General features: G+C 36.3%; 1 protein-coding gene across 2 annotated transcripts in view; it reads left to right on the top strand.

Annotated features, from left to right (window-relative positions):
- The window catches only part of FBXW10B (F-box and WD repeat domain containing 10B), a 181,613-nt gene that overhangs the window by 72,019 nt on the left and 87,623 nt on the right, over positions 1-21,971 (top strand). For both annotated transcript variants that reach the window (XM_007483407.3, XM_016430902.2), the window contains exons 3-5: positions 10,042-10,224; positions 10,329-10,456; positions 11,349-11,474. In XM_007483407.3, the coding sequence (XP_007483469.1) occupies positions 10,042-10,224; positions 10,329-10,456; positions 11,349-11,474 (437 nt within the window). The remainder of the gene's footprint in view (positions 1-10,041; positions 10,225-10,328; positions 10,457-11,348; positions 11,475-21,971) is intronic.

Below are 21,971 nucleotides of genomic sequence, written 5' to 3'. Positions count from 1 at the left end.
AATTCTTCCCCTCCCCTTCCCATATGTATCTTTGTGTGAGAAAGATTATTCTATTTAGTTTTTTTTTCCTTTATATATCTTGGACTGTATCTTAGTATCATCAACGATTCCCCCTTTCCTTTTTCTTTCTTTTCCCCCCTTTTCTCCATGAAATATTGATGCCCCAAACTTTCCCTATGTGTTAATCTTCTTAGATCCATACAATTTTTGGGAGTTACACATTGCATTTCCCCCACATATTAATATATATAATTTGATATAAATGTAGTCCTTATAGAAGAGAGTTTGGATAAAAGAAAAAGATAACATTTTTCTCCTTTTCCCTTTCCTTCATATTTACCTTTTCATGTTTCTCTTGCTCTTTGTGTTTGGATGTCAAACTTTCCACAGAGCTCTGGTCTTTTCTTTATGAATACCTGGAATTCTTGTATTGTGTTGAATGCCCATACTTTCCCCTGGAAGTATATAGTCAGTTTTGACGGATAGCTGATTCTTGGTTGAAGACCCAACTCTCTTGCCTTTCTAAATATCATGTTCCAGGCCTTATGGTTGTTCAGACTGGAAATTGCTAGGTCCTTTGTGACCCCGATTGGTATTCCTTTATATCTAAATTGTCTTTTTCTGGCTTCTTGTAAGATTTTTTTCCTTTGCTTGGAAGCTTTGGAATTTGGCAATTACATTCCTGGGAGTGTCTTTTGGGGATTTAGTGTAGAGGGTGTTCTGTGAACTCTTTCAATGCATATTTTGTCCCCTTTTTCTAGAATCTCCGGACAGTTTTCTTTGATGATATCTTGTATTATAATGTCAAGATTACTGTTTATTTCTGGCTTTTCTGGTAGGCCAATGATTCTCAGAGTGTCTCTCCTTCCTCTGTTTTCCAGGTCTTTCACCTTGTCAGTGAGATATTTTATGTTACCTTCTAATTCCTTAGACTTTTAACTTTTCTTTATTAATTCTTACTCTTTTGCAAGATCATCATCTTCCAGTTGCCTGATTCTGACCTTTAAAGACTGGTTTTCCTTTTCAGTTTGGTCTGACCTGTTATTTGAGCCTTCAAGCTGTTTCTGCATTTGCATATTTTGGTCCCTCAGATTGCTGAGTTCCTTTTTTCCTGCCAGAAACCTTCCATCTTTTGATAATTTCCAATTTAAATTCTTCAAGAGCTTGTGGAGAAGTTCCATTTACTTTGGAAGATTTTGGAGCATTTGTTTGTGTTTCCTCTTCTTTTTCCTCTGTATTTCATATTTTCACTCCATAAAATGTGTCCAAAGTCACGCCCTTCTTCTTGCTTTTCTTGGTGTTTGGAGGTTTTTGTTTGGGTGCACTGTTTGCCATCTCTATGGGTTTTTTTTCTCCCCTTTCCAGTCAGAAATGTGATTGAGGAGGGCTGGCTCTCAGTGTAAGGGTTTATGCTTTAGCCTCAGGCAAATGCAGCTGCACTGTCTTCCCAGGGAAGCCCAGGGTCTGCCCTCCCATTCCAGCCGGCGTTTTGGGTGTTACTGCTCTCAGGTGTGGGTCTTTGGTGTTTTTGGTTAACTCCCATGACCTGCGTTTGTCTCTTGCTCACTTCAGGGGATCCCTTCACACACTCGTTGATTATAGCACGCTAGTTCTGGCTGCCCGCGATCTGAGTTCCCCTTGCCCGCCTGCCGGGGTTTCAGGTTTTACTACTCACAGGAAGGGGTCCATGGTGGTCTTACTCAGGTCCCCAGACCTGGGGCTGCCCATTGTTCTGTCCTGGGATGCCCCTCCCTCACTTGTTGATTCTGGCAAGTGCCAACTTAAACTCTGGCTCCATCGGTCGGCGTGGTGTGTGTGTGGAGGGTGGGTCAGCTTTTTGTTCCCTCATATTGTGGAAATGCCAGAGTCCCTCCTACCTTCAGTACTGCGCCTTTGTGTGGGGTCTCTCCGTTCTTATGAGGATGGTTGTTTTTGTTTTGGGGGGGATCTTTTGAGGTCATCTGTGTCGTTGGGTCTGAGGAGAGGAAGCAGCCGCATCTACTCTGCAGCCATGCTTACCCGGAAGTCCCGTGGCTTTTCTAATATGGAAATAATTCTATATTTTTCATATTGCATTATATTTTAATGTGTTGTTATAATTCCTTTAATAATCGGTTATTTCCATTTTTTTATCAAATTTCATTAGAGATATTCATCTACAGTTGTCTTTTTCTGCTTTGTTTCTCCTTGGTTATCTGAACTATGTTTATTTCACATAAGATATTTAGCGTAATCTGTCCTTTCTGTATTTTTGCATACGATTTATGTGTAACATTGTCTCTCCTTAGAGCAATTGTAAAATTCCAAATAAAAATTGTAAAAATTCTCAGGGAGAAGTCAATTTCAGGCCAGAATAATTCAGAAATTGTTATAATGGAGAAGTGTGATAATATAGTTTTCCAGTTGTCTGCCAAGTCAAAAAAAAAATCTAAGTACTTGTTGAACCAGAATTGAATATACATATATATACAAAAAGGGGCAAACCACTGATATGAAACTTTTGTTTGTGGCTTAATGAATGACTATTTTGAATTGAGAAGCTACCATGTGGGAGAGGCCACATTCTTCCACTTGATTTATGGACACTTGAAGTGTCCACTAGGGAGTTTGCTTCTGCGAGAATCATAATGACATACAAGGGCCTTGGAGTGACTGGAACATGAATTCCAATATGACTGCATACAATTCTGTAATTGGGTAGATTCAGTCAACCATATGGTAAAGAAAGTTTCTATGATTGGTTTTAGGGGCATTCAAAAAGACTTGTCAGTATCAGTCATAATTTCTTTTGCTTTACTTACTCTTGAGGGATCTTGGTGACCTTTGATGAGGGGAAATACCTTAGGACTTTCTTCCTTCTGAGGCATAGCCTCAAAAGCCTTGAAATTTTGTCTTTTCATTGGGTCATTTCTATTCTAGGTGAAGGGAATGGAGTCTCTGACTTTAGGATTTTTGTAAAGTAGGGACAGTAAATCACAGGAATCCTGGAGTGAGACTCCAGCTCAGTTGGTAAGGTCAGGCCCATATCAAAACCCTGAGGAGCTAGGAGTGACCTTATATAGGATCTTTGGGAACACAACCCAGAGATAACTGAACAGGAATTTAAATTATTTGGTTATGATGTTACATCTGGACATGAACATGGTAGGATTATGCAAGAACTATGGTGGAACTGGATATAAATTTAGTAGAACTAGATAGAAATAAAGGTAAGTTTTAGGTCTATTCCTTTAGAGATAGGTGATATTAGAGAGAGTCTGTCTTTGAGGTGTTGGGGTGAGAATATTTCAGCATTTCTTTTGCTATATTTCTGAAGTAAATAGCCCTTAGTAAAAATTAATCAATTTAAATGACCAAATGCAACTGTCACAGACTCTCTAGTAATGGGGTAATAATACATGTAGTAGAGTATAAATAGTTGTAGAAATTAAATATCTCAAGTGTTTTCTCCTCCCCTAGAACTCCAGAAAGAAGAAAGAATAAATTATCTGAAGAATCAAAGTGGAACATTGGGGTTATTCCTCTCTCACTAAAGGTGCCCTTTCAGTAAATTTCATGAGGATTCTGGGAAGGGAGACTTTCAGAGTCAGGAGTAAGGATACTCTCAGTTACCACACATATTCTCTATATGTACACCTAAATAAATTTTTACTTGAAATTTGAGTAAATTGGACCTATTTTCTGTGTGCAAGGGGACCATATACTGCTCATTTGAAAGGAATGTTTTCTACTTCATATATCTTTTGAGTTAAGATTGAGAATAAGGAGTACACTATTTGTGGCTTAAGGGAAACAGTATTAGAAATTCCAGGCCTCAGGGGTTATAACTACTATTATTAGAACAGGGGGATGTTTTCAGAAAAGCCTGAGAAGATTTGAATGAACTGTTGCACAGAGTGAAAAGAACAGAACCAGTAGAACAGTTTGTACAATAACAACAACAATATTGTAAAGATAATCAGTTTTGTTTAACTTTTATTTCCCTACATATTACATGTAAAGACAGTTTCCAACCTTTTCCTAAGAATATTGAGTCTTAAATTCCCTCCTTCCATCTCTCTCTATCCTCCAATCTCACTCCTTGAGATGGTAAGCACAAAAGATAATCAACTTTAAAAGACTTAGTTTGAGCAACACAATGATAAGTTAGGGAAATAGTCACAGAGGATGCAATGTATATAATATTGATATTAATTACTCTTTGAGTGCTTGATTTGGCAGCACATATACTAAAATTGTTTTTTGAATTTTTCTTTCCCTTTTGAAGCCCCTTTGCCCCTACTCTCTGAGACTGGGGTATTTAAATTCTCTATTTCTTCTTGTTTATCTTGGATGTGTGTGTGTGTGTGTGTGTGTGTGTGTGTATAATATTCACCAATTTAAAATATTCATCTATTTTATTTATGCTATCAGATTGGTTTTTCCATATAACTATTTAACTGGACAAAAATTTCAAATAATTGTCTTTTTCTTCATTTGTTGTGAATTGTTTTTCTCCATTTTTATATAGACATTTGTTTTTCCTCTTAAAATTTTTTATTGTTTTGTTTTTTAAAAACTTCTAGTTTTATCATATGTTTTCTCAATTATTAAAAACTTCTTTGCTTGGTTGTCCACCCCCTCCCATAGCCAATGGGAGTTTCACTGGGTTTTACGTGTGTCATTGATCAAGACCTATTTCCATATTATTAATATTTGCATTAGGGTGATTATTTAGAGTTTAGGTCCCCAATCATATCCCCATCAACCCATGTGATCAAGCAGTTGTTTTTCCTCTGTGTTTCTACTCCCATAGTTCTTTCTTTGGATGTGGATAGCATTCTTTCTCATAAGTCTCTTAGAATTATCTTGTATCATTGCATTGCTACTAGTAGAGAAGTCCATAACATGTGATTGTGCCACAGTTTATCAGTCTCTGTGTATAATGTTCTCCTGGTTCTGCTCCTTTCACTCTGCATCAATTCCTGCAGGTCATTCCAGTTCTCATGGAATTTCTCCAGTTGATTATTCCCTTTTAGCATATATAGGAACTGCTAGCAGCTCCTATATAATGAACCTGTGGGTGGTTGCCTGAGAAGGAGATTGGAGGCTATAGGAATATGGATGGAACATATACAAGGCAGTTAGAGGGAGAGAAGCAGGAATAGACTCAGAGACAACAAGTTAAAAAAAACGTGGGGAGAAGCGAGCTCCGCAAATACCTCTCTAGAAAAAGAAAGCAAGTGGAGAAATTACAAGTATGAGAAGCAAGAGAACATGCATGGAGTCGAGAACTCTGGGATATCCCCCATGAGCCATATGGCCAAGAGATTAATGGGAGATATGTGGGGCAGCTGCACTGCGTAAATCAGTCAGACATGAGGAACAATTTCGGCAAGACCAAGAGCAATAGTGTAAGAGGCAAGAGAGGCAAGGCAAGAGAAGTAAGAGGAGGCTCGCACATGTTCCCCAACTTTTATTGGAGATTTTAGGAATGTGAAGGAGGAGGTAATTAATGAATACATGACATGATATAGGTTTTAACATTGATTGATTTGACAATGACGATATAAAAGAGGAGGAGATTAATCCAACCTGTGCTTTGTAAAGGAATGTAATCTGAGCCAGGACACTGTGGCTGGCAACACACAGTCCAGGAATTTGCTTGTCCTTTGCGCTTGTCCTTTGGACTGTCCCTTTCCATACAATGACCATTAAGTAACCTGACCATGAGTCTTGGTATATGAATACTTAAGATACAATATCAATACATCAATCATACTTCCAAGATGCTAACATGTCTGGTATGCTACAGCACAACAGTATTCCATCACCAACAGATAACCACAATTTGTTCAGCCATTCCCCAATTGAAGGGCATCCCCTCATTTTCCAATTTTTTGCTTCCACAAAGAGCATGGCTATAAATATTTTGGTACAAGTCTTTTCCCCTATGATCTCTTTGGGGTATAAACCCAGCAGTGGTATGGCTGGATCAAAGGGCAGACAGTCTTTTAAAGCCCTTTGGGCAGAGTTCCAAATTGTCTTCCAGAATGGTTGGATCAATTCACAACTCTACCAGCAATGCATTAATGTCCCAATTTTGCCACATCCCCTCCAACATTTTTTACTTTCCTTTGCTGTCATATTAGCCAATCTGCTATGTGTGAGGTGGTACCTCAGAGTTGTTTTGATTTGCATTTCTTTGATTATAAGAGATTTAGAACACTTTCATGTGCTTATTAATACTTTTGATTTCTTTATCTGCAAATTGCCTATTCATGTCCCTTGCGTTATCAATTGTGGAATGACTTGCTTTTTTTGTAAAATTGATTTAGCTCCTTGTTTATTTGAGAAATTAGACCTTTGTCAGAGGTTTTTGTTATAAGGAATTCCCCCAATTTGTTGCTTCCCTTCTAATTTTGATTGCATTGGTTTTCTTTGTATAAACCCTTTTTAATTTAATGTAATCAAAATTATTCATTTTATATTTTGTAATTTTTTTCTAACTCTTACTTGGTCTAAAATTTTTCCTTTCCCATAGATTTGACAGGTACACTATTCTATGTTCACCTAATTTACTTATAGTTTCCTTCTTTATATTCAAGTCATTCACTCATTCCGAATCTATCTTGGTGTATGAAATGTTGATCTAAACTTAATCTCTCTCATACTGTTTTCCAGTTTTCCCAGCAGTTTTTGCCAAACAATGGGTCCTTGTCCCAAAAGCTGGGATCTTTGCATTTATTGTATACTATTTTGCTGAGAACATTTACCCCAAGTGTATTCCATTGATCCTCCCTTCTGTCTCTTAGCCAGTACCATATTGTTTTGATGATCACTGCTTTATAGTTTAAGATCTGGTACTGCTAGGCCCCCCATCCTTCACATTTTTTTTCATTATTTCCCTTGATATTCTTAATCTTTTGTTCTTCCAAATGAACTTTGTTATAATATTTTCTAATTCAATAAAAAAATTTCTTGGTAGATTTCCTCATTCAAAGGTTCAGAAACAGGTCTGTTTCTAGTAGAGTGGGTGTTTGCCAATTGATCCTGTAAGAAACATTTTAGATCTTCTAATTGGGCTTACATTTTATCCTCAAATTTTTCCTATTTTATCCTCAATATTTTCTATTTTATCCTCAATATTTTCTATTTTATCCTCAATATTTTCTATGTTATCCTCAATATTTTTTATTTTAGCATCTCTAAATATAGTATTGAGGAGTACAAAAATGACAGTACCTATTAATATAAAAATTTGGAGGTATCCTGCATTTCTCAATGCCCCTAATTCTTCAGCTGCCATATAAATGTCAAAGAATGTAGTACTCATTTTTATATATCTATTTTGTAATTATTTCTCTAACAGTCTTCACAAAACACATGGGGAGCAGGGCAAAGCAACAAACTTTCCACAGGGTTTTTTCCCCCTAATCTAGGAATTTGTTCCTTAAGGGAAAGGATATTTAGAAACAGCTCTTCCAGCCAGGACTTTAGGGTTCTGTTGCTGAGATTTAAAACAGCTGTTTTCTATCTAACTATCAGAGTCACACAGCTGGGAAGTATCTGAGATCCGATTTGAACCCAGGACCTTCTGTCTCTAGGCCTGGCTCTCAATCCACTGAGCTACCCAGCTGTCCCTTAAGATTAAAGGGAAGAAAAAGAAAAACTGCTGATTCCAATTTAACTTAAGGAGAAAAGAGAAGAGAGAAAAAGTTTTTTATACTCACGTGTTCTAGCAGCTGTGTCTTTAAGCCAAGTTTGCTGTTAAAAGGGACTAAGTGGTGAGAAGGTAGACTAAAAAGGCAAGGAATTTCAGAAGTTTATTGAGAGAATTCTTTAGACTCCCGTGTGGTCAGCCACAATGTGACAAGGAAATCACTTTAAAAGACTGATATATATTAATTTAAGGTTGCCAAGGAATTCAGCTATGTAATTCCTAAATGAAACTTCAAGTCAGCAGTCAACCTTTTATGGAGTTTTAATTACAAACAGGAGGAAGAAAGGTAGTAGAGATAGAGATAGAGAGATAGAGAGAGAAAAAGGGGAGAGAAGGGAATAGGGCTTAAATACCCCCCCCCCCGTTTAGGCTGGGCCAAAAGGCCCAAGCCCTTAGATAGCTGAGGCAAAGAAAGAGATCAGTCCCTATCACTCACATGACCAAAATGGACAAACAGTCTCAGGGGTCTCCACCTCCAGCCTCCTTCAGAGCAAGCTTCTCAGAGCACCACCTCTCAGAACAAAACCTCTCGAACCACCACCCAGACCTTAGACCCTGCTATCTTTAAGGACACCATCTCAGTTCCCTCCCCTCAGTTCTCATATCTACCAATCACTGTCCATGTCTTCCCTGTGCCAATGGTGGTTCTAACTTAACCCAGGACCGCCCAGAGGTCTGCCCCTTTGCACATGTCTGTTGAAGGTCATATTCTCAAATAATTAAATTTTGATCTATGCTACAGCCCTTCCTAAAACCTGTTAGGACTGAGTAGGGTGGAGATTGTAAGTTCCAAGACCTGGTTCTGTCATTCCAAGTATCTCTATTGTATCAATTCTAAAATCAATCATGACTCAAAGAACTTCCTGTTCTATGCTTAAGTATAGGTCAAAGCCCTTTCCATTGTTCAGCAAAAGTTTTTTGTCCTAAAGTAATCTTAAGTAGGGAGGAGAAGGACCCTCCCATGCCAAGGGGGGTTCCCATTCCAATAGACTATCAGTAGGAAATTTTTCAAGTATGAAATTTCCCAATGGTGAAATTTCCAACATTTATAAGTCTAAGAAATTTTAAGGTTTACACTATATATGACATGGAATAAGTAAACTAATTTGGGTAGGATTGTCATTTTTATTATGTTAGCTTGTCCTACCCATGAGCAATTAGTATTTTTCCAATTATTTAATCTAGTGTTAATTGTGTGAAAAATGTTTTGTAGTTGAGTTCATATAATTCCTGTGTTTGTCTTGCCAAATAGATTCCTAAATATTTTACATTATCTGAGAAAAGTATATATTCAGAAGAGCAAAAAGATGAGGACAGAATCTTAGGGAAGACCCATATCCAGAGATTAGGAAATGAATGGAGAACTAGTGAAGAAGACCAAGGAGGGACAATTAGAGGAAGAAGAAAAAACCAAAAAAGTATGATGGCTTTCAGAATTTATTATACCACAATGCTTTTAGAGGCATTATAGAATATAGAAATGTATAAGCAAAGCACTTGTACTACACAGGAAAGAGACTAATTTAAATTAGACAGGCTTATGAATGCATGCCAGGGACATCTACGGAGTCACAATAGGGGACAGTTTAGAACTGTCGGGGGACAGCTTAGAGATGTCGGAGAAGTTGCAAGAAAGAAAGACTGGAACATTATCAAAAAGGGATAATGAACACTTATTGTAAGCAGCACACCAGATTTAAAGCTCTTCTCTAGAGACACAATCTATCCTCCCCAATCCTCCCCAGAATGTGAATAGGGGAGTTTACCCGTTCCCAGGAGATCTTGGAACTGTTCATGCAGCCTTAAACTGAGATTACTATATTTTGGCATACTCAGCAGGAATGGTATGTCACAAACACCTGGGAAGAGGAACTCTATTCCATGAAGCCATGAATGGTTCACTTCAAATGCACATACATGTAAAGGAATGATGCCATTAAGCTATTACACTTGGAAAGTGATATGACTATAGGCTTAAGATTTCATTGAATATTTGTTACTGGGGAACAATATTAAATCTTTAATTGGGTATTGGATATATATGCATACATATGAGAGTAACTATTAGAGTTGCATGTTTTGCTTAAGTAAAATAACAAAGGCATAACAGTTAGAAATCAAAATGGAGTTTCATAAATTATTCGTATCATGACATACTTCTAATAAGAAGCTCATATTATGAAACACTTGACCTTGCAAGACATTTATAAATTTTCATTCTTCCCCATTCCAGTTTAGACAGAAGACAACTTTAATTTTGATAAAGTTTGGTAATAAAATTTCCTTGGCAATGTCTCTCAAAGTAGAAAACAATGCCTTTTCTTCTGGCTTACTTTTAGATGGAAGATCACATCCTGATTCACTTCCTGTGCCTGGGGAAATGTTCTCCAAGAGAATAGATGTTTCTACAGAAGATAAGCACTTGCCTTCTTATACTTCCTACAGGCAGCAGTTACCTGAAATTAGCAAGGAAAAAGATTTCATCCGATGCTTACCTGTCCACATCTCCAAATACATTTTAGGTAGGTCTATGACCCGCACTGGAAATATAGTAATCAAGCAAACTCCTCCAGAATTAACCTAGCTCTTAACAATTTGAGATTAATGAATCTATCCTGTCTTTCAGGGCTTCTAGACAAAAAAACTCTTAACAAGTGTCTTTCTGTAAGCCGGCACTGGGCTCTGCTGGCGGAGCAAGTCCGAAAAGATCATTCAACACATCAGTATGTTGAGAATGAGATTACACTCCTTCAGGTACTTCAAGTGCTATCAGGGGAGAACAGCACTCATGCCTAATATTCCTAACTATAAATTGAATCTCAGGGAAGGGGCTTGGTGTGATTTTTATCTTCACATCCACTGCTTGCTAGATGCTATTTCCTAGGATTATTGCTAAACAAGGATAGTCAAAAGTACATTCAAGACTATCTCTCTCTCTTTTTAACTCAATTCCACATGTCATCATAATCATCAACGAATCATGATAATTGGAAGACAGAGTTCTTTATCCCTCTGAAACATCACAGGAATGATTATTTTTCTCTGAAATAGAATAAAAATAATACAGCACTTATTATGTAATAAGAGGATGATTTCACTATATTAATTGGATACATTTGATTTTTATAGGATACATAGTCTGTTTTGAAGCTAAAATGCTTTTCTTCCCTAATAATGATAATTCCTTTATTCCTCTCCACCCCTTTTGTCCTTGATCCTAATTAAAAAAAAAAAACCCTTACCTTCCATCTTGGAATCAATACTGTGTATTGGTTCCAAGGCAGAAGAGTGGTAAGGGCTAGACAATGGGGGTTAACACAGCCGGGAAGTGTCTGAGACCAGATTTGAACCTGGGACCTCCCATCTCTTGGCCTGGCTCTCAATCCACTGAGCTACCCAGCTTCCCTCCTTGATCCTAATCTTAGATCTTGGTGACCTGAATCCCCTCCAAAAGAACTAGTTATGAAGAAATAAACCTGAATTTTAGGGTGAGGTTTCTAGATAGATGATCACTAGTAATCTTTTCTAAGTCAGTTTGAAAGCACTATTCCAAGCAATTGACTCTTAGGTTCTGGGAGTGATGCCTTTGCTATGCCATAAAAGAGAATGGAACACTAAAGGTAGTGTTATTTTGTTCTCATTTCAGGAAACTTATTCTAAAGGGATATATCCTAACTATGCTGGTAGACCAATGATCCCAATTCCCAAGATAGAAGAAGAAGAAAAAAGTACCTCCCACTCAAAAGCTTCAAAATGGAAAGTGAAAGCAAAGGTGTGTGACATTTGGTTAAAGTGTTAATTTTGCATTTCATTTTGTCACCAAAAACTGGATTAATAATTCACATGGGAAGGCAATAAAATAAATTAGAAAAATTCTGGAATTAGTTAGGATACCTTTGATACTTGATATTGCCAAGCTCACTGGACTTATTCCATAGCCTTGATCCTTCATTTGTAAAATGAGATTATTAGACTACAATATTAAGTAGATGTTTTCTAATGATAATAATATCAATAAGTGACATTTATATAACTTTTCACACACATTATCTCATATGAACCACATAATAAGCCTGTGAGCTAAGCATTATTGCTACCATTTTATAGATTAAAAAATTCAAGCTCATGGTATTAAATTGTGTCCAATTTCACAAAACTAATGAGTGTTGGAGGTAAGATATAAAGCAACAAAAAAGATCCAAGACAAGAAGCAATGGTAATATAAAAATAAGATTCTTTTTAACCTCTGAAATAAATGCCTTGTGATATCTAAATCTACAAGAAGTTGTTTGTCTGCAAGCATAAGAATTCATTTATTAATTTATTTTAAAATAAATATTTAAGTATTTACTATATGTTAGAATGTGCTAGAGCTGGCATTAGGGATAAGTACAAATATAAATTTTTAAAAATTAATGTCTTCAGGGAGAGAAAAAACTACACAAATAACTGAATATGATATGTGTATAGAAGAGATACAGATGTAAAAGAATGTATATGCAGGTTAGTTACTCCTAAAAAGCTTGAAGCTTAAAACTATTTTAATTAATTGGGAGACATTCTTCAACTACACCTCTCAGAAAGTTTTGTGTGAGCTTTGTAGCAGGTGGCACAGTAAAAAGAGTAGGGATTTTTTGAACTTTGAATCAAGAAGACCTTAATTTAAATATCACCTCAGATATTTTCTAGATATATAACCTACATATGCCTTAGTTTCCTTATCTATAAATTGAGGGTGTTAATCATAGCCTCTACCTCACAAGATTGTTGGGATCAAATGTAATATGATATTTAAAATGTTTTGTAGACTCTAGTGGGTCATATAAATGTTATATATTATTATTGTTAAAATTAAGCCATTCAGTGTACCCAGTATTATATAGGTACACTTTTAGTATGCCAAATTTTAACCTGGAGAAATAGCCAAAGGCAGTATGGCATGGGGAATGGAGGAGAGGCAGTAGCAGAGACAGTAAATAAATAGGATAGCTAGTGGATAGGAACAGCAGCAGTAGATATGAAAGTTGTGGCAGAATAGAGAAAAATATGCTATACAGAGATGTGGCATGATATTCCTGGGCTCCAGCATCTTTTCTGGAACTTAATGGTGATTTTGTATCATAGCCAGAGGCTTCAATATGTCTAACATGAGATGAACAGTAATCTACCATGATGGGTCAATAATGAAAGGTGTGTAGTTCAGACTCCAAGCTGAAACACCTATGTGTCCTTCTCACATTGGGTAAACAACAAAAGGGAGTTGAATTGAGATTTGACTCAGTCTCCATTGGAGTCATATTGGGATGCTGGGTGAAAATATCTAAAATCTGTTAAACTTTTAGAGTATTATTTTATTATTCTATTTCACTAAATGCTCTTTTGCTTTAAATTCATGTCATCTACCATGGCCTACCAGAATATTTGGATAAGTCACATAAGTTCAAGGGAGGGAAAAGTGAATCTCAGGCAATCCAAAGTTTTCCCCTACCTTGTGGCTTTTGGGAGTGATATCAATACTAGTATGGTGTTATTGGAATTTAAAATAGTGCCATGGAAAGCAATGGGTTTTGAGTCAGAATAACCAAATTTAAATCCTGATTTTTTCACATAATAAAACGGTGTGTATTGTGGGACAAATCTTTGTGTTTCAATTATCTTATCTGTAAAACATAAACCAGATATGGTAGTGCATACCTGTAATTGCCAATAGCAAGTAAACTGATGCTAGTGAATAACTCACTTGAAAGTTCTGACCTAATATGAACTAAACAGATCAATTCTTTGCAATAGTAGTCCAATAGTAGTAGTAGTCTCTCAGTAACCGAGAATGACGATTGTCTTTGTGCATTGTGCACAAAGACACTTGTGCGTGAAGGAGATTTAAGGGGAAAAGTCAATGCATAGAGACAGTCCCACTCTCTCGGCTTTGGAAGCCTGGGTCCAGTGGCACGAAAAAGCATTACACCTGGAGACTTCCTCAGCTGCACTGGATGGCCATGTTGTCTTTTGTGCTCCAACACGCCCTAAGCACTCCACAGTGCTTTGTTGCGTCGCCATCTCAGCCATTGAACCTTCTTATTGGTTTCTTCCATCTGTTCTGGCATAGACTTCCCACCACCAGTAAAACCCAAGAGCTAAGAAATACAGTGATCACTCAGGCATATACTTGCTTAAGAAACTTGTGCCAACTCAAAGAATGCAGGTTTCCCTAATTCACCATAATCTGAATGCAAATTATGTAAAAAAGGGGGAAACCCACAGATATTACTAATAAATGTTTGTAAAGAATATTATAATATTATGACATTAAAAAAGAATTGTTTTAAAATTTTAAAAATTGTTTTAAATTAAACATTTTAGGTTTACTTATGCAAATGAAAAAGAAATATAGAGAAAAAGAGACAGTTAATATCCATTAAAATTGTTTAGAAATTTCCTCAAAGTTTTCTAAATTTTCAAAAATTTCAAAAATTATCATTTTATCAAATTTTAAAAATAGAAAATAACAACACATCCCATACATAAGAATTGGTTCAATTTAAGTGGTTATTTTTATTTCAAAAATATTACAAAAGACAAAAATTAATATATAATATGGCAGTTAAAAACTAAACTTCATACCAATATGGTAATCACCTTGTAGTAAAAGGCTAAGAAAGGAAAAATGGGCCCAGGTCAGAAGAAGAGGTCAGGGTTCCTGCTCAGTGCTAATCAATGGTGGAATTGGGCTCATGCTGCTGTTCTTCCATTCTGAGTAAGACCTAGTTAAAAAAAAAAGATAGAAGGAAAGAAGGGGACACAAAATGACCTCTAAATTCCATTCCTATTCTAAAGCCAGGATCATAAGATTCTGTCTTATGTAAGGCATATAAGCATTCCATAATGAATAATATAATTGGTATACAAAACAGATGAAGACAGAGATTCCACTCAATCCATGTAATTTATGAATTAGGTATAATTATACCTAATTTTTTTCTTTTCTAGTTCTCTTCTAAATGTCCTTAGAACCTGGCAAATATCAAGTTAATAAGACTGAATAAACTTAGTATACATGTAATATCTACTTATTTCATGCTTCCATATTTTGATTATTGAAAGGTGCAAAGACAAACACAAAAGTGAGACTTACATAGGAAAAATATTAAGAAAACAGGTCACAGAGACAATGTACTTTCCCAGGGTAAAGACTTTATTCTTTAACTGCTAACCTGTTCTGTCCCATTTAATTAGGTGAGGATCATTGGGGGGGGGGGGGGCTCTATTAGTTTTAAGTTTCTGTTCACTCCCAAAACTTGAAGGGTAATTCTTTTTTTCTGAGGCTTTGAATAAGGGACTTCTAAAGAACAAAAAAAAAACTCTGGCCTGAGGAGCTTATTCCTATTCCAAGAGCTCAGGTCCTAGCAGCATCAGTTGTCTCTGCTCAGTTCAATCGTGGCCTGCAAGTTGAACTTGGCAGAACAGGCAGCAAGCAGAAAAGTGGGTCACAGACATCAGGTATAGAGGAACCAGAGACATTGACTCTCAGAAGATACCAGTGGGACTAGTGTGTACATTGACAAAAAGCAGAAACCCTGTATACAAATATTTAATGAAATGTAAATACAACACACAATGATCATCAAACAACTTCCTCCCTCCCTTTTGGAGGACCAAAGTGTGTTTCAAGGGGCCTTGCTTTCTGGCAACAATGGGAAGGAAGGTAAAAGTGTCTAAGAATTAAGGAAGATAGTTCCTAAGAAGCCAAATACTTTAAGGAGTTTACCACTAAGTGGTGTAATGTGGTAGAAACAATATCCAATTCCCTCCCTGAGCTGTTTTTTTAACTTGAAAGGTATTGAGACCTTTCTTGATAAGGTTTACTGAACTATTAATGTAACTGCCTCCTATTCTCAATATAAGGCAACAAAATGTTGCTTCAGAGACGCTATGATGCTTGGCTGCTGGCTAACAATTGGTAACTCAGGCAATGGAACTTGGCTCAGCTGAATCAATTCAAAGTTTTCTTAAAAGCAATCCTTGTTGAATATACTTTTGCTACAGTTAATTTTTTTTCTTTTCTGGTAAACTGTTGAATATGTTGAAACTGTATCATTTTGTTTTAATGACAAACCTAAACTAATGGGACTGGCTTGGGTTTGCGTCAGCCTAGACCAGTGTTTTGATAATTTTTTAAATCAATATCCCAAGAAAATATAATTTTATAAATTGATCATTTATGCTTGTTTCAGTTTTTGCTATTTCATACTTGTGAATCTCTTGAACTGAACATTTTTGTGTAGAGGAAATAAATAACTGCTTTACATTAAACACTGAGTACCTTTCTACTCCTCCTATTTTCTGTTGTAAGGGAAAGATCCTGGCACCTCTTTTGAGAGATAAGGCTATCTCAGGATGAACCCAGTCCCATATGTATGGATGCAGAGTTGAGAGATTTCCCTTAATAGAGAAGGAGAGAAGGACAAGTACTCTAGAACCCTTGGGCCTGGCAAGGGTTCTTTTAAGTACTGATGCCTTTAATTTTTATTTATAGCACAAAGGATCCCTACAAGAAGCTATTCTAGGTGAAACTATATCTTCTTTAAACTGTGGCTCATGAATAAACACCAATCTGTTATTCTGACTAGTCAGCCAAAGGACACATTTGAATTAATTATTCTAACTCTAATGAAAAACATAGTTAAAAAACAAGTATCACTGGGACATTCTTACCCCTGGCCTTTAAACTTTGGGCATATTCTCCCACAAATGTACATGCCATCAGTGGAAAGAGTGGAAATATGTAGGGATCACATGCTTACCACACATAATAGGAACACATGTGACCAGGGCATACAAATGGAAGAACAACTCAGGTTTCTAATAATATAGAGCCTCCAATATTTTTTTCTTTCTCCCCAATGCCTTCCTGTGAAATCATCATGCTGCTCCTCTAGTTCTGCACCTGGACATCTTGTTAAGTCTTCCTTTGGGAGAAATTATCTCCTTTCTGAGAACATGTGCTAGGTAACTTCTTCCACCATCAGGTGACTTTACTTCTTTTTATATTTTGCTGAAGTAAGTCATGTAAGAGTTAAAATTTAGGGGAAACTAAGGCAGGTAGAAATTAGTTTTTTTCTTCAAGGAATATTATATTTTTATGAGGTTAATTAAAGGTGAAAATACAGAATAAGAAGGCACGTGTCTAGGCCCAGAAAGGCCTAGACAACCTCACCTACATCACAAAAGAGACACTTCTGCTCTGAAGCAGAAGTAGGAAAGAGACTCAATAGCCTTTACAGCCAGGTTAAATACCCCATCTTGCTCTTGGCCCAGGTAAGATAACAAGGCATTTTGGGAAGTGAGCAAGGACTCCTGGGAAATGGAGTCCCAGGTTCAAGTCTCCATTTTTACATTCTCCATTTGATCCTCTGGGAAAAAGGGTTTTTCCCAAAGGACCATGAAAGCATAATCAACCTAAAGATTACAATAATTTGAAAATAAGAGGAAAAAAAGAACAAAACCAATAATTGCTGGATGCATTGACAAAAAGCCAGTTAGGGGGCAGTCCCCTTTGGCATGAAAGTATACATACAAATAAATGTTCAATCAACCACACCCAAAGTTCACTCTTGTACAGCTTGTGGTTTGGAGGCTTCTTCATGGTGTCTTCTCCAACAGTTCAGTTTCTGGATTCAGGGAAGTAGCATCTTTCTTTACCTAAAATTCTTCTCAAAAGGAATTTAAATTTTGTAATTTAAATAATAATATTTTTTACATTTCCCCATGTTGTGGGTGATTGAAAAATACAGGATCACCTAGGGATGCATGGCTGAGGTATGAAGTATATGAATCAATTGGCAAGAGAAATTAAAAAGGCATCAGAAAAATTCAAATAAAAAAGAAAAATTTCTGGATGAAAATAAAGACTATCAAAGTCTTATGTGTAAAAATTCTAAGTAAAGGAAAAATAAATCTATAACAGGCCCTTGAATCAGGGCCCAATTAAAATGATCTAAGCAATGATGCATTTACCCAGTCAATAGCCAGGACTACAGAAAGGTAGCACACTATGAAAGACAGAAAAAGGGACCAGATTATAGGAGCCGACGTTTGGGGATACTCGTCTATGAGTATTTCAGAGTGAGTATGGACACAAGGAAAGCCTGTGTCTAACAATGTTAAACACAGTAACCTCGAGTCTTCACCCTAGGTTCAAAACCTTTGCATTGGCCTAGAAGTGCATCAATCCATCCTGGATTCGGTTTTCTTTGGTCCTGTGCAATAGCTCTTTTATGTATATCTTGTCCTGGAATCAGACAGAATTATTAAGTAAAGTCCCATAATTTTTTTAATAATTAGTGGCATAATTTTTATAGTCTCAAGCTTTTGGGGCATGCATTGACATAGCAAATGTATCTTAAACTTATACTACTGAAAAATCAAAAAGTTAAAGAAAATCTTAATAGTGGTGACATGTGCTTCAAATATAAAAAGGAGAGAAAAAAAAACCTGAAATAGTATATTGCACATACAAGAAAAATATAATTTAAAAAAGCTTTTAAAAATTCAAAAATATAGCTTATAATCATTGACACACTGTGTCACCTAAGAAAATATAGAATGCAAGGCTTTCTCACCAAAAATAAGATCCATTTCCTCTTCATATCTGGCCATGATCCACTGTGAGTATAAGCAAATGAATTGAACAAGGCAGCATTTTTCATTTTTAAAGAACAGTAGTATAAATATGTAGTTATCAATATCCCCAAAATTCTCAATAGCCCAATTAATTACAATAGCAAACAAACACACTATCATATTTCACATAAGTTGATGTATGGCATTTTAAAAAATGGATATTTGTTAAAGAAGAAATCATAGAAACAATTAATAATTTCATCAAGGAAAATGACAATGGCGAAACATCCTTTCAAACCTTTTGGGATGCAGCCAAAGCGGTAATCAGAGGCAAATTCATATCCCTGAAAGCTCATATTAACAAACAAGGGAGAGCAGAGATCAATCAATTGGAAATGCAATTGAAAAAACTCGTAAGCGATCAAATTAAAAACCCCCAGCAGAAAACCAAATTAGAAATCCTAAAAATTAAGGGAGAAATTAATAAAATCGAAAGTGATAGAACTATTGATTTAATAAATAAGACAAGAAGCTGGTACTTTGAAAAAACAAACAAAATAGACAAAGTACTGGTCAATCTAATTAAAAAAAGGAAGGAAGAAAAGCAAATTCACAGCATTAAAGATGAAAAGGGGGACAGCACCTCCAATGAGGAGGAAATTAAGGCAATCATTAGAAATTACTTTGCCCAATTATATGGCAATAAATACACCAATTTAGGAGAAATGGATGAATATATACAAAAATACAAACTGCCTAGACTAACAGAAGAGGAAATAGAATTCTTAAATAATCCCATATCAGAAATTGAAATCCATCAAGCCATCAAAGAACTTCCTAAGAAAAAATCCCCAGGGCCTGATGGATTCACCTGTGAATTCTATCAAACATTCAGAGAACAGTTAACCCCAATACTATACAAACTATTTGACATAATAAGCAAAGAGGGAGTTCTACCAAACTCCTTTTACGACACAAACATGGTACTGATTCCAAAACCAGGCAGGTCAAAAACAGAGAAAGAAAACTATAGACCAATCTCCCTAATGAATATAGATGCAAAAATTTTAAATAGGATACTAGCAAAAAGACTCCAGCAAGTGATCAGAAGGATCATTCACCACGATCAAGTAGGATTCATACCAGGGATGCAGGGCTGGTTCAACATTAGGAAAACCATCCACATAATTGACCACATCAACAAGCAAACTAGCAAGAACCACATGATTATCTCAATAGATGCAGAAAAAGCCTTTGATAAAATACAACACCCATTCCTATTAAAAACACTAGAAAGCATAGGAATAGAAGGGTCATTCCTAAAAATAATAAACAGTATATATCTAAAACCAACAGCTAATATCATCTGCAATGGGGATAAACTAGATGCATTCCCAATAAGATCAGGAGTGAAACAAGGATGCCCATTATCACCTCTACTATTTGACATTGTACTAGAAACACTAGAAGTAGCAATTAGAGAAGATAAAGAAATTGAAGGCATCAGAATAGGCAAGGAGGAGACCAAGTTATCACTCTTTGCGGATGACATGATGGTCTACTTAAAGAATCCTAGAGATTCAACCAAAAAGCTAATTGAAATAATCAACAACTTTAGCAAAGTTGCAGGATACAAAATAAACCCACATAAATCATCAGCTTTTCTATATATCTCCAACACAGCTCAGCAGCAAGAACTAGAAAGAGAAATCCCATTCAAAATCACCTTAGACAAAATAAAATACCTAGGAATCTATCTCCCAAGACAAACACAGGAACTATATGAACACAACTACAAAACACTCGCCACACAACTAAAACTAGACTTGAACAATTGGAAAAACATTAACTGCTCATGGATAGGACGAGCCAATATAATAAAAATGACCATCCTACCCAAATTTATTTATCTATTTAGTGCCATACCCATTGAACTACCAAAATACTTCTTCACTGATTTAGAAAAAACCATAACAAAGTTCATTTGGAAGAACAAAAGATCAAGGATATCCAGGGAAATAATGAAAAAAAACACATATGATGGGGGCCTTGCAGTCCCAGACCTCAAACTATATTACAAAGCAGCAGTCATCAAAACAATTTGGTACTGGCTAAGAAACAGAAAGGAAGATCAGTGGAATAGACTGGGGGAAAACGACATCAGCAAGACAGTATACGATAAACCCAAAGATCCCAGCTTTTGGGACAAAAATCCACTATTCGATAAAAACTGCTGGGAAAATTGGAAGACAGTGTGGGAGAGACTAGGAATAGATCAACACCTCACACCCTACACCAAGATAAATTCAAAATGGGTGAATGACTTAAACATAAAGAAGGAAACCATAAGTAAATTGGGTAAACACAGAATAGTATACATGTCAGACCTTTGGGAGGGGAAAGGCTTTAAAACCAAGCAAGATATAGAAAGAATCACAAAATGTAAAATAAATAATTTTGACTACATCAAACTAAAAAGCTTTTGTACAAACAAAACCAATGTAACTAAAATCAGAAGGGAAACAACAAATTGGGAAAAAATCTTCATAGAAACCTCTGACAAAGGTTTAATTACTCATATTTATAATGAGCTAAATCAATTGTACAAAAAATCAAGCCATTCTCCAATTGATAAATGGGCAAGGGAAATGGATAGGCAGTTCTCAGATAAAGAAATCAAAACTATTAACAAGCACATGAAGAAGTGTTCTACATCTCTTATAATCAGAGAGATGCAAATCAAAACAACTCTGAGGTATCACCTCACACCTAGCAGATTGGCTAACATAACAGCAAAGGAAAGTAATGAATGCTGGAGGGGATGTGGCAAAGTAGGGACATTAATTCATTGCTGGTGGAGTTGTGAACTGATCCAACCATTCTGGAGGGCAATTTGGAACTATGCCCAAAGGGCGACAAAAGAATATCTACCCTTTGACCCAGCCATAGCACTGCTGGGTCTGTACCCCAAAGAGATAATGGACACAAAGACTTATACAAAAATATTCATAGCTGCGCTCTTTGTGGTGGCCCAAAACTGGAAAACGAGGGGATGCCCATCAATTGGGGAATGGCTGAACAAACTGTGGTATATGTTGGTGATGGAATACTATTGTGCTCAAAGGAATAATAAAGTGGAGAAGTTCCATGGAGACTGGAACAACCTCCAGGAAGTGATGCAGAGCGAGAGGAGCAGAACCAGGAGAACATTGTACACAGAGACTAATACACTGTGGTATAATCGAAGGTAATGGACTTCTCCATTAGGGGCGGTGTAATGTCCCTGAACAACTTTCAGGGATCCAGGAGAAAAAAAACACCATTCATAAGCAAAGGATAAACTATGGGAGTGGAAACACCGAGAAAAAGCAACTGCCTGAATACAGAGGTTGAGGGGACATGACAGAGGATAGACTTTAAATGAACACTCTAATGCAAATACTATCAACAAAGCAATGGGTTCAAATCAAGAAAACATCTAATGCCCAGTGGACTTACGCGTCGGCTATGGGGGGTGGGGGGGAGGAAAAGAAAATGATCTATGTCTTTAACGAATAATGCTTGGAAATGATCAAATAAAATATATTTTAAAAAAATGGATATTTGTTACAAGTTTTACAAATGTAGCAAATCTTTCAACCATGGTAAT

The sequence above is a fragment of the Monodelphis domestica genome, chromosome 2 (genome assembly GCF_027887165.1).
Source record: "Monodelphis domestica isolate mMonDom1 chromosome 2, mMonDom1.pri, whole genome shotgun sequence".
NCBI lineage: Eukaryota > Metazoa > Chordata > Mammalia > Didelphimorphia > Didelphidae > Monodelphis > Monodelphis domestica.
Note: the sequence above shows the minus strand (reverse complement) of the source record. Positions and strands in the feature narration are given on the sequence as shown.